The sequence below is a fragment of the Bos mutus genome, chromosome 3 (assembly GCF_027580195.1).
Source record: "Bos mutus isolate GX-2022 chromosome 3, NWIPB_WYAK_1.1, whole genome shotgun sequence".
Classification (NCBI taxonomy): Eukaryota; Metazoa; Chordata; class Mammalia; order Artiodactyla; family Bovidae; genus Bos; species Bos mutus.
The window spans coordinates 4,454,923-4,468,259 of record NC_091619.1 but is presented as its reverse complement, the minus strand read 5'-3'; the positions used below and the strand labels follow the sequence as shown (position 1 = coordinate 4,468,259).

The following is a 13,337-nucleotide window of genomic DNA, read 5'->3' as shown; positions in this document are numbered from 1 at the left end:
TTTGCATGGGGCATGGATAAGCATATGATTTGTGGTTTTGGTTCTGTCAGGTTAATGGCTCACAGTATCAGACTAGGTCTTATATTTTATCCTTTCCTTTGCAAATAAAGATGCATCTCCTTATTTACTTCCCTCCCCACCAAAAGATTCAGAGACAGTGTTGACTCTCAGGTTGCAATTTAATCAGCATTTGAAAAGAGGAAGATAGCTCTGTGATAATGCTTTGAGTTTGCGACAAAACAGAGGCTTGGCAGTGTATCTTGGCACTATTCTTTAGATAAAGAGGTCTAGAATGCAAACCTGTGGACTAGCTGTCCTGCCATCCTCACCAAAACCCCCAACCAGGTAGAGCTGATCATTCCAAAGGCAGGTGCGATGGCCCACGCGTTTTAGTCGATGGTCGGCACAGGGGAAGTGGAACCACAGAGAAGGAGACTTTCCTGTTGGGTAAGGGCAGAGGGTGGTTATTGAGGCCGTAGCACTTTGGCTCCCATGGGGCTCTCAAGAAGACAAAGGCTTGCTCATTGTTTTTCTCCTCCCATGATTTGCAGGCCTCTCAAAAATTTAATATTCTGTGTATTCCTTTAAGTTGTCGACTAATTCTTCCTCCTCCCTACCCCTTTACTCCATCCTTTATCTCTCTGTAGTCTTCAGGTTCTCCTGTCTTCCCACCTTTCCCCCTTCTCAACCTTTAAGCTGGCTCTTACGGGTATCATAGATGTAGAGGTCATTGCAGATGGTGTCTCTGGCTCTGGTCAAAGTTTCTCCACCGAACAGGACAGCAAAGGGCCCAACCACAGAACATGAGTGATGGCGCAGTCCTCGAGGCCCCTGCCGGGACCCCTGCCCGCTGCTCACGAGCCTTGAAAGCTTTTCCATCAAATGGGGGGCAACAGGCGGTTCCTCCTTGAGGGAGAAAGAAGGGACTGTCTGGAGGGATTTGGGCATCCAAAGTTTAGCCGCGTTCCACCCTTAGCGAGATGTGAGTAGACAATACCTTAATCTTCCCATGACTCCAATGCCCAGCTACTTCTGGTTCAGCTGAGTTGCAGCCCCCAAAGAGTAATAGCTGGTGACCTGGGTGGGGCCCAGGACTTTGGAGCAAAGCAGCACAGTGACCCGAGCGTGAAGCAGTGTGGCAGCCTTCTTCCTTATAGCTGTGAAATTCAGGCCTGAGTTGGGTTTTCTAGAAAATGTAAGTGCTGTATACTGCCTTTTCCCCACTCCCCTCGCCAGCGATAGAAGGGAGACATGGAAAGGGCCACATGTAGTTCAGTTGAGATGAAGGGTAATATTGAAAGGGAGTTAAACTCTTAGACATGGAAGGTTCCCAGGGAAGAATGGTGCTAGGGTGAGGATGTTAGATAAACTGCCTGCGAATCTGTTTTTCCAGGGTGCAGGTGAAGGAAGGGTCAAAATTTTAGGGCAGGGGAGGTCATACCAATAGGTGCGGGCGCCAGGGTCCAGCCTTAACGTGTAGATGCTTCCGTAACGACGCTGAGTGCGGGTCCCGCCCTCCCGGCCTGCTACCCGCAGCTCTCGGTCGGAGATTCGGGTACAGGTGTGACTACTGAGGCCGGCGGGGGGGCAGCTGCCGGAGCCGGCGGTCCACGCCTCCCACACACCGCGGTCCGTGTCCAAAGCGGTCACAGTGGCCGAGCGGTGCGACCCGTCCCAGCCGCCCACCACGCAGAGCCAGCGACCGCCCACCGGCGCCGCGTCGTGGTGGCTGCGCCTCGGGCCGCCCCGTGCTGCCACACGCACGGCCTGGCCCCCAGCCGGATCGAAGACCACTGTTTCACTGCTCGGCTCTCTCGCTCCTCCAGCTAGGAGCCCCCCGACCAGATAGAACCGTCCCCGCAGTTCAGTGCATGAATGGAAGGCCCGCGCCAGCAGCGGGTCCTGCGCCACCGGCCGCCAGGTCCAGCCCGAGCCCCGCGCCTCGCCCACAGCCCCAGCCATGGGACCCGGTAGAGGCGAGCTGCGGGGCCGGCGGCCCGGAGCCCAGCTATATGGGGGCTCAAGCTTCTCTGGAACCGCCCCTACCGGAAGCCCCTCCAGGTCCCCACCTCAAGGCACCGGCTCTTGCCGCCGTCACCCAGCAACCACTGCCGCGGCTGCAGCACGACGCTGCAAATTGAACGTCGCAAAGCACTGGTAACCGTGGAGACAGGAGACCTGGGGAGCTACCGGGAAGCAGTGTTGTCACCATGGCAACAGGAGCTGTGCTAGGTCAATAAAAATGATGAGTGTTGAACTCAGACCGAGGAGAGCCAGTTCTTCAGAAAGACCCCTGTTGTTTAAGCTGCGAATTCACTTGGGACTACGACGTTTCAGGTGCCGGCGTTGCTCAGCAAATATTGAGGAGGAACCATGTGCTTCTGACTTTAGCATATTTTGGGGGTCGGGAGGGGAGGGGGAAGAGGCCTGCCACTTGGCATGTGGGATCTTAGTTCCCCAACAAGGATGCAACGTTCGCCCCAGGCAGTGGAAGCCCGGCGTCTTCACCACTGGGCAGCCAGGCAAGTTCGCTCTGGCACTTTTCTGTTTGGTTCTGATTTCCCCAGGGATGAGTGAGGAAGAGGAGACAAAACTCAGAGTGGAGACAGTGAACGTAAACTATACTCACCTGGGAGTCAGGAAACCTGGGTTCTGGTTCCAGCTATATCCTGACTCTCAAAGTGATTATTTTTCTCTAGGCCTTTTCTTTCTCATTTATAAAACGTTGCTGGTTAATCTCTTCAGTTCAGTTCAGTTCAGTCGCTCAGTTGTGTCCGACTCTTTGCAACCCCATGAATTGCAGCACGCCAGACCTCCCTGTCCATCACCATCTCCCGGAGTTCACCCAAACTCATGTCCATCGAATCGGTGATGCCATCCAGCCATCTCATCCTCTGTCATCCCCTTCTCCTCCTGCCCCCAATCCCTCCCAGCATCAGAGTCTTTACCAATGAGTCAACTCTTCACATGAGGTGGCCAAAGTACTGGAGTTTCAGTTTTAGCATCATTCCTTCCAAAGAACACCCAGGGCTGATCTTCAGAATGGACTGGTTGGATCTCCTTGCAGTCCAAGGGACTCTCAAGAGTCTTCTCTAACACCACAGTTCAAAAGCATCAATTCTTCGGCGCTCAGCTTTCTTCATAGTCCAACTCTCACATCCATACATGACCACTGGAAAAACCATATCCTTGACTAGACGGACTTTAGTTGGCAAAGTAATGTCTCTGCTTTTGAATATGCTATCTAGGTTGGTCATAACTTTTCTTCCAAGGAGTAAGTGTCTCTTAATTTCATGGCTGCAGTCACCATCTGCAGTGATTTTGGAGCCCAGAAAAATAAAGTCTGACACTGTTTCCACTGTTTCTCCATCTATTTCCCATGAAGTGATGGGACCAGATGCCATGATCTTCATTTTCTGAATGTTGAGCTTTAACCCAACTTTTTCACTCTCCTCTTTCACTTTCATCAAGAGGCTCTTTAGTTCCTTTTCACTTTCTGCCATAAGGGTGGTGTCATCTGTATATCTAAGGTTATTGATATTTCTCCCGGCAATCTTGATTCCAGCTTGTGCTTCTTCCAGCCCAGCGTTTCTCATGATGTACTCTGCAAATAAGTTAAATAAGCAGGGTGACAATGTACAGCCTTGACGTACTCCTTTTCCTAATTGGAACCAGTCTGTTGTTCCATGTCCAGTTCTAACTGTTGCTTCCTGACCTGCATATAGGTTTCTCAAGAAGCAGGTCAGGTGGTTGGGTATTCCCATCTCTTTCAGGATTTTCCACAGTTTATTGTGATCCACACAGTCAAAGTCTTTGGCATAGTCAATAAAGCAGAAATAGATGTTTTTCTGGAACTCTTTTGCTTTTTTGATGATCCAGTGGATGTTGGCAATTTGATCTCTGGTTCCTCTGCCTTTTCTAAAACCAGCTTGACTATCTGGAATTTCATGGTTTACGTATTGCTGAAGCCTGGCTTGGAGAATTTTGAGCATTACTTTACTAGAGTGTGAGATGAGTGCAATTGTGCGGTAGTTTGAGCATTCTTTGGCATTGCCTTTCTTTGGGATTGGAATGAAAACTGACCTTTTCCAGCCCTGTGGCCACTGCTGAGTTTTCCAAATTTGCTGGCATATTGAGTGCAGCACTTTCACAGCATCATCTTTCAGGATTTGAAATAGCTCAACTGGAATGCCACCACCTCCACTAGCTTTGTTCGTAGTGATGCTTTCTAAGGCCCACTTGACTTCACATTCCAGGATTGTCTGGCTCTAGGTGAGTGATCATACCATCGTGATTATCCAAAAAAAGATGTCCTTTTCATTATAGGGGACTGGAATGCAAAAGTAGGAAGTCAAGAAACACCTGGAGTAACAGGCAAATTTGGCCTTGGTATACGGAATGAAGCAGGGCAAAGGCTAATCTCTTAGTTGTCTTACAAACCAGAGATCTGTGGTAAAGGCTTGAAAGTCTTGACTGGGTGGGACAGCCCTTTCCTCTCTGGCCACTAGAGGGTAGTAGAGCCCAGTCTCAGGGTACTGTGCAGGGGGGAGGGGGCCAGGGCGAGGGCTAGAGGAGAGATTGGGTTGGGGTGAGGGAAGAGATCTGGAACTTTGGAGAACTTTTCACTATTGAGTCCTAGGAAGAGTAATTCCTGATTTCATCTTGTCTCATGAACTCATACAGCACAAGGAAACAGGTACTGTGGCATCTGGAACTCAGAATTAAGGGCAGGGAGTTTCTCCTGATAAGATCCAGGGCAGAAGCTGCCCAGCCTTAGAAGCTGGATAGAGGTGAAGGTGGGGAGGAGTGAGAAGAACAGACTCCTGCCCCTTCCTGGTATCAGCCTTTTATTCAAGCCAGGTCCCTGAGCTGCTTCTTAACTCATCCCTGCAAGACCCAGGGAAGAATGAAGAGGCCCAGACCCACACTGACTAGATTTAGCTACAGGTGAGAATGCAGGCAGGTTTCTACTTCCAGCATTGCTGAGGTAGGACAGAAACAGGCCTTGTGTCTGTCGGGGCTGGGCTGTAAATGGGAGTGATGACTGCTTACTTTTGCCTTTGGTTTCTATAGCATCAGCTTGGTCCCCATCATGTCCCAGAAACCAAGGCCTTAGAGAGTGACTCGAGCTACAGTAGGGATGGAGGTGTCATTCAGGAACAGCACAGCAGGGCTTTTCCCACTCCAGATCCTAACTCTTGGTCCTTAGAGAAAAATAGCATGAAGAGGGTATGGGCAGGAAGGTATGAGGACCTATTCCTTACCTATACCTTTAAGCCGAGACCCAGCAGTAGCTTTGAAAGTCCCTGCCCACCCAACTATAGCTTTCCCTGATTTTGGCAAAGGGGATCCTCAGTTTTCCAGATCGTGGTTAAAAAAAAAAATCATTACTAACATCCTTGGCTGAAATCTGAAAGTCAGTCTTTCCCTAAGGCTTCTAACTAGCTAATCTCCCAAATGCTGGATTCAAATCTGTCCTAAGATTTCACTGAGGACTCCTAAGATTTCAATGAGGAGCTGCCTTGAGGGTGGTGTCGTTTTGCTTTAACCGACCTGCCCTATATGCCCATTTTAGGCTCTTGCTTTTGCTTAAGTCTTTGGCGGTTCCGCCAGACTCATTTTCTGCTTCTCCTGGACACAACAGGGAACTCCCCACCCCAGGGGCCTTTCCAGCTCCTCTCTCCCAGCTTTGTTTTCCTTCTCCTCCCAGCTGCCACTCTGAGTCCTCAGCAGTCCGATCTCACTTGAACATGCAGCCTGAACCTCACGTGCTCCTTAGCTGTTCCTGCCACTTCTGTACCTCTTCCAGTTCCACCTAGTAGTCAGAGGTGTCTGACATGTCCATTGGCATCCCAAACATAGACCTGGGGGAGGACTCCTTCCTCCCCTGGTTAGCCTGAATCAAGCCCGTATTTTGGAGGAAGAAAAAAAAAAAAACTTGGAGAGGGGAAAAGAGGGGAAGAAAAAGGAGAGAAGAGAGGAAGAAAATAAACCAATTTGTGCTTGTCTGACACACACTTGACACTCCAGGACAGCATCTTAAGTGGTGTGTAATGACTCCATCTGGAGAAGGCAATGGCACCCCACTCCAGTAGTCTTGCCTGGAAAATCCCATGGACGGAGGAGCCTGGCAGGCTGCAGTCCATGGGGTCGCTAAGAGTCCGACACGACTGAGTGACTTCACTTTCACTTTTCACTTTCATGCATTGGAGAAGGAAATGGCAACCCACTCCAGTGATCTTGCCTGGAGAATTCCAGGGACGGGGGAGCCTGGTGGGGTGCCATCTATGGGGTCGCACAGAGTCAGACACGACTGAAGCGACTTAGCAGCAGCAGCAGCAGCAGCAGCAATGGCTCCATCAATGGTAAAAAGCTGAAAGGGCATTAAGATAAAGTGAAAGACACCTGTGAGAGAATTGTGAGAAATAGGGAGAAGGGCTACCAGGGCTTCTCCTTCTCTGGACCTGCTTTCCACCTGCTAATAATATACAGGGACAACCTCTGTCCAGGAGTAGGGGGAGGGGCTGATCATCCTGAAAGTCTCAGAATCCTGATGTGACCCTATGACTTCAGTCTCCTCAGTTGGCTATTTCTGGCAAGCAAGGATCCCTGCAGCTCAGCTTTTCAGTCTCATATCTGTCCCAGCCCTAAATCTACACCCGCTTGTCTCAAACCTTCACAAAACTCTTAGTCTGTCTTTACCCTTCCATAACCCCATCTTCTTCCCCTGGAACCATCTCTGGTTCTCAGCATTGTCCAGTCACACAGAAAGCCAACAATTGGACCCTAGGGGTCTTAGTCACACTGTCAGGACTCTCAATTTCCTCTACCTACATCTCCCAGGCTGTCCTATCCTTCTGGCGGTCTCTCTGGCTCTTGCTTTTTTGTCCTCTGACCTTTCTACATTTTTCCCACAGCTCATTCTGGCTAGTTGATTTCCTGTCCCCATACCTTCTTGGCCCCACTGACTCTTTGCTCAGCTCAGCCAGAATAAGGACGTGGGCAAACGGAAGGCCAGAGGAATGACCAGGACCAGAGACTTCAAGAGGCCAGATCTTGAGTCGTGATTGAGACGTGAGTTGAAAGGAGTTTGAGAGAAAAGCAGAACTGTAAGCAGACTTGGGGTGGAGGGGAGTGAACATCAGGTGAGTTAGAGAATGATGGAGCAGTGGGATGAGGATGGGGAAGAACCTGAGCCATGGTGATACTAAGTAGGAAAGTATCAATGGGTCAATTGAGTGGTGGAAATTGAGGGTGGAAGAGGGAAATACCTGAGTGATCCCAACAGTGGGCAAGCAGGCATCCAGAAATGTCTCTTTAGGTCTTTCTGTCTGTTTCAGATTTTGTCTCAGCTTGTTGTCTCTTTGAATTACCCCTCTTCGATAACTTGTGAGTTTCTCCTTCCGTTTCTTTGTCTAAGTTTCAACCTGTATCACTGTGCCTTGAGGTCTCTCTCACCATTTCCACTTTGTGTTTTTCTCTCTGGATCTCTGTCTTTTGTCCCCGTGCCCTCTCTCTGCTGCTGAACAGAGCTGACCATCTGACTTTTCTGCAAGGAGCTCTGGAACCTTCTAGGGGTGACCAGGTTTCTCCCCTTTGGCTGTGTGCTAGAAATGTAGAAGCAGTTTGGGGTCCCTGGACACAGTCATAGGGACCTCATCATTGATCACTGATGAGGACCTAAGCGAGCTTCAATATATGGGGAGTAGTATTTCTCCACAGAGGACCTTCGAGTGTGGAGGCCTGGGCCCAGGGAGAGAAGCCGGCTAGAATGGGGAGATTAGACTCTAGTCCTTCTTCCTCTGCCTCTCCATATAGCCCATAGACCAGTGCTTCCTGATCTCACTGGTTATCACAGGCAAGGGACTCTTGCACTGTTTCTTGATCCCCAGCCCTTCTTCTATGCCACTTTTAGAGTTGAAGGAAAAACTGAGGTTCAGCAGGAAGGCTTTAAGATGAGGCTGGAGGGCAGTAACTAGGGATTTCTTCACAGAAAGCCTCAAGTACATCTTGGAATGTGTGGTGGAAGATGCTCAGGAGGGAGTCAGGGGCATGCTCTAACTGGGCTTCCACTCTGAAGCTTCCACTTCCACTCTTCCTGCTTCTCCTGCAACTGGGACTTACCTCCTCCATCCTCAGCTCAAAAGCTCCCCGCCTGGCTATCTCTGGGACTGAAAACTGATGCAGGACAGGCCCAAGTCTCTGAGTGCAGTGGGAGCAAGACTAAGAACTAGTCCTGCTGCAGTGGGGCTTTGGGGGTGTCTCGGAACCTGAAGGACCCAGTCCCTGCTTTCCAGGACCAGGCAGAGCGAGAACCAGGGCACTTAGACTAGGGTTCCTCCACAGCTGCATGGCATCCTGGCCTCTGACCAGGGCAGCGATGCCTGCCTGCTGAGAGTTGAGCATGGTTGTAGAAACAGGTGGAGCTGCAGGTCTGATGTAACTTTGGGTCCTGGTGTGGAGAGAAAGGGCTTCCGAGGTGGCACTAGTGGTAAAGAACCCAGCTGCCAATGCAGGAGATGTAAGGGTCATAGGTTTGATCCCTGGATTGGGAAGATCCCCTGGAGGAGGGCATGGCAACTCACTCCAGTATTCTTGCCTGGAGAACCCCACGGACAGAGGTGGGCTACAGTTCGTAGGGTCGCAAAGAGTCGGACACGACTGAAGTGACTTAGCACGCACGTGGGAAGGAGGGGATTCGAATTGAGGTGAGAGAGAGGTGAGTACTCCTGGATCATACAGAAGGAGGACTCCGCTAACAAATGTCATACTAAAATCCATCCTCCAATTACAGGAAACCCCAGATCCTACTGGTTCCCCTGATTCCTACCTCCTGCTCATGTCCTCTCAGCTTCTGCCCCTCTCATCTGATGACTGGCCTCTCCCCTCAGGCCCTTCCCTCCAGTCTCCCAGTCCTTTCAGGCTTCCTGGGTGTCATGATGTTTTTCTCCATCCACAGCCCCATATTCTGCTCTGCAGCTGTCCTGCCGCCCAGGGCCTGGTCCTGGGGTGATGCTATATCTCAGGGCCTCGGAAGGCTTTCCCCTGGGGAAGCCAAGCCAGGTGGTGTCAGAAACCCAGGCTGATGGCTGGGAAGTGGCAGTCTCTTTGGTGCAGAGAGGAGCCACACCCTCAGTATCTAAGCTGGATACCTGGAGACAAGTTTCAGAAACTAAGAGGCCAGATATTACCTAAAGATGTCCTGGTGGTATAGGCTCTGCATGTGGGGCTAGTCCCTGGGGGCTGTCTACATGTTTTCTAACAGGTGGGCTCCCTGGAAGGAGCCTGGTTCTTTCTGTGGTTGGGGGTGGGGACAGGAATGGGGAAATGCAGGGAAGCACAGTTTGGGGTCATCGCTAGAATCCATTCTCTCACTGAACTCTTTGGTCTCCACCTGAGCTTTGCCCTTTAAACCACTGCCATCTTCTCCTGCTCTTGTCAGCACTTGGAAGACTCTGATTTCCACAAGGGCTCCTACTCTTGTCCTTGGCCAGTCAGGACCTATTTCCAGAACCTTCTAAAAGTGCTAGTCCACCCAGAGACCAGGGCTTCCCCGGGGGCTCCATAGTAAAGAACCCACCTGCCAATGCAGGAGATGTGGGTTCGATCGCTGGGTGAGGAAAAATGCCCTGGAGGAGGAAATGGCAACCCACTCCAGTATTCTTGCTTGGAAAATCCTATGGACAGGGGAGCCTGGCAAGCGACAGTCCATGTGGTCACAAGAGTCAGACATGACTGAGCGACTGGGCAGGAGTACCCAGAGACCACAGTGTCAAAGAATGAAGGCATCTCTCTCTTTACCCAAACTGTGGTCCTTGATTCTGTGATTATGTATTTACAGAAGCTTGGGGAGGTCCTGGGATGAACGCAAGGAGGAGGGGGCTCTGCACGCATCATCCTACTGAGAAACAGGACCCAAATATGCCTTATGCTCAGCTACTTCCTCACTCAGCTTCAGGGCTTTTTAGGAACAAACAAATCCAGCCCCCTAAGCTCTAAGGGATGTTGTTGGGCAACAGGAAAGTGTGGTTGTTATTAGGCAACAGGAAAGGATGGGGCTGGGTACTGGGGAATCAATGGACTCGCAGGATAGCCAGATAGGAACAGCACAGCGCATGGCAATGTTTAGAGGAAATCTCTTAGGAAGCAGGACGCCATCGTCCTGATACCAGGCGCAGTGAAGCTCCAGCTGGAGGGGAGCAAAGGCACTTTTCAGAGGAGGAAAAGCTGCCAGAGTATCGGGGTCACTGTCCAGCCCTCTGTGGGTGAACAGAGTCCCAGGGAGGAGCAGGAAGAGGGATCTCGAAGCTTCTACTGGAAATAGCCTTGGTCCTGAGGGATGGAGTCACGTCCCCTATCAGTAATCTTCCACTACAGCCTCAGTCAACCCCCTGACACTTCTCTGTACAAACGGCAGAAATAGCTTAATACCACACAAAGAAACAAAGCTGTATAGAAATGGAATGTAGACATTTCGTCCACCCTCATGCTTCCAACTGGTTCTGCTCGGCTTTACTGTCTGCTTTTGTCTCTTGCAAAGCCCAAGGGTCTCCCTGCCAGCCTCTGACTCTTTGACCTGGGATCTCACCTCAGACAAACAGGATATTACTCACTAAGAGGCCCTCTCATCTCCTCCTTCCCCCAACCCATCCTCCTGATACCCTCCTGATAGCTGATGCCCCACCCCAGCCCCTCCCATCCTGACCCACTCCCTTCTTCCCCTGCTCACTCAGTCTGACCCTCACTCTCACTCTTCTTCTCCTCCACAGCACCCCACCCAGCCTTGGTCTTCCCTGACTCACCTCCAAGTCCCATTGACACAAACAAAAATTTCAGCACAACCCACTCCAACCGGTTTGGCTGAGGTGTGCGGCCTTCCGTGGAGACAGACACAGGTTACAAGCGGATGCTTGGACACATTAGACGATGAACATCTGAAGTTAGACACACACAGAAAGCCCTGGGCATGGACATACAGAGACGTGCAGGGAACGCGTGATGGAGGGGCCTGGCGTGTTATTATGCATCTGTCTCTCCTAACTGAGGGCCCTTGAGGCAGGGACCACATGATTTACACACCTCTATCCTCTGCCTGCGGCCTGGCGTGAGGAGGTGCTCACTAAATGTCTGTTGAATGAACTCAGGCATGCAGGCATGCCTGCAGTGATGCCAGTAGAACAATACACATGCTGAGGAGGCCACCTTGACTTGAATTATTCCCATTCTTAGGGCCCAGAATGTGGGTGGGAGGAGGGTAGGTAGTGAGGCATGAGGAGAATGGGGATTCAATGAGGGAGAGAGAACAGAACTCAAGAGACCACACACTTGTTTGCAAAGTCTTCTCCAAAAAATATTCCCTTCTGGCCCCAACCCTGGAATTTGCCTGTTGCAAGCTTCATCCCAGAAGAGTGCAGGCAAGGCCTAAGAATGAGGGCGTGTTCCCCAAGAGCATGGCCCATGTGAAATATACAGGACTGAGGACACAGCGGGCAGAGGGACTTGGAGACAGATGCTTGTTGGAGGAGGAGGACACAGATCCCTACCTCCAGCAGAGGCCTGAAGTGACTTCCTGGCCCAGGTGCTCCCTTTCAGGCCCAGTGGTAGCCTTAGTCCTCCTTCCAAGGCCACCTCTGGTGTTTACTAGGACCTCAACATACCCATGAAAAAATGTTTGGCACAGCCTGGCCTTGACAGCCCTGGTAAGTCCAGCGGGAGCCCAGTGCTCCATATGACTGGAACTGCAGGTGAGTGATGGAGGGCCCTAGACATCTTGACCGGCCACGCCATGGATGTACTGTGAATGGAAAAGGTGAAAGAGATATAGGGACTGGGTGCCCACCTTGTGATCATACTGCTTTCCCACCACTGTGCCTCAGTTTCTCCTGGGGTTTCCTGGACCAGGGGGGTGAATCCGTGGGAAGGAAAGGAGCTCCTCTGAAATCGTGCGATAGGATCCGAAGTGTGATAATTATAATTATAACACAGGGTGCTCCTCCCTCTTATTCCCCCCGGCTTTACCCCACCCCTGCCACTGTGGATCTCAAAGCTACATCGGGGTGGGGTTGCTCCCCTGGCACAGGTGAGTCCTGAAGAGGGGAAGGGGTTCACTCTGGCAGAGGTGGAGAGAAACAGGAGCTTTGGCATTCAGCCTGGTCCTCGTGGGAAATAGTGCTCTAAGAAGAGGTCACTGCCATGAACATTGTGAGATTTGGGATCTAGAGCCCCTGGAGTCATGGTCCAGAGTTGGGCTCATGGTCCAGAGGCAGGGTTAAAGTCTGGGTCGCTGACCAGGTCCGGGAGAGTCAGGATTTCCACTCCGTACCTGACCACCTTTTCTATCCGTAATGTCATGCCTTCAACAAAAGTGCATCCAGTCCCCGTTAAGTGCTGTGGACTGTGCTAGCATGGATGATTGAGCCAAGATTACAAAACAAGCCTGACTTTCCAGGAGTTCACAGACTACAGTTCTCATCCCGTCCCTCATTTAACACATTTGCTGAATCCTTGGCACACAGCAGGCTTCAATCGATGCTTCTTGAATTGAAGCTTACAATTTAGTTAAGGAGATAAGATGTGCACAAATTATGAGTACGCAAGCTATAATAAAGGGACTAGCAGAGGCTGAGGAAGAACAGAAGGGACAAAGATTAATTTTAGGTGGGAGGAACTGAGAAGGCTTCATGGAAAATGTGGCATCTGAGGTCAGCTTTGAAAGATGAGTAAGATTTTGACAGATGGAATCAGGAGTGTGTATGTATGTGTGTGTGTAAAATATTCTACATGAAATGACCCCCACCCCTGCACCATGCTGTCCTTGACTCCTCCTGCCTGCCCCTCTCCAGACAAAAGGACCCTGCTGCAAGATTTTAACCTGTATACATTTCCTCCTCTCTCCTGTCTACCTGTATATATATATATATATATATATATATATATATATATTATATATTTTTAGCTCCAGTACGTCAATGATCTTGCGCCTCCCCTTCCCTTAGTTTTCAGGGAGTTGAGTTTGCCCCATTCTCTGGCTATCCCAGATAGGTCAGTAAGGTTTCGTGTAACTTGGCAGTAACATTATAGGCAACATGGAAACAGATGGTCTGACCAGTAAGAGTACACTTATAGGAATACAAGGACAGAGTATTTGAAATCGATTGTCCTTGCAAAGCCCAGAAATGTGGCTTTGTTCAGTAACCATGGGGTAAATGGTTAAAGCGACCCCAGAGGTGGTGGAAAGGAGCCCCTTTCCGCTCAGGTGGTGCTGGTGCAGTGTGGGGACTCCTGACCAGTAGTGAGAAGGTGTTGACGCTGATGGAGAGTCCTGCTAGGGAGGCCAG

At 50.6% G+C, this 13,337-nt stretch overlaps 2 protein-coding genes across 2 annotated transcripts in view; one reads left to right on the top strand and one right to left on the bottom strand.

Moving 5' to 3' along the window:
* Positions 1 to 273: 273 nt before the first annotated feature.
* On the bottom strand, positions 274 to 2,111 carry KLHDC9 (kelch domain containing 9). The gene is made up of 4 exons (XM_070366305.1): positions 1,442 to 2,111; positions 998 to 1,157; positions 708 to 906; positions 274 to 440 (listed from the first exon to the last, which is right to left on the bottom strand). Exons 1-4 carry the CDS (start codon positions 1,960 to 1,962, stop codon positions 274 to 276), a joined length of 1,047 nt encoding a protein of 348 aa, XP_070222406.1. The 5' UTR covers positions 1,963 to 2,111.
* Positions 2,112 to 2,284: 173 nt separating this feature from the next.
* NECTIN4 (nectin cell adhesion molecule 4) overlaps positions 2,285 to 13,337 on the top strand; it is a 28,167-nt gene continuing 17,114 nt past the window's right edge. The window contains exon 1 of the mRNA XM_070366252.1: positions 2,285 to 2,337. The gene's annotated coding sequence lies outside the window, so the exon portion shown is untranslated. The remainder of the gene's footprint in view (positions 2,338 to 13,337) is intronic.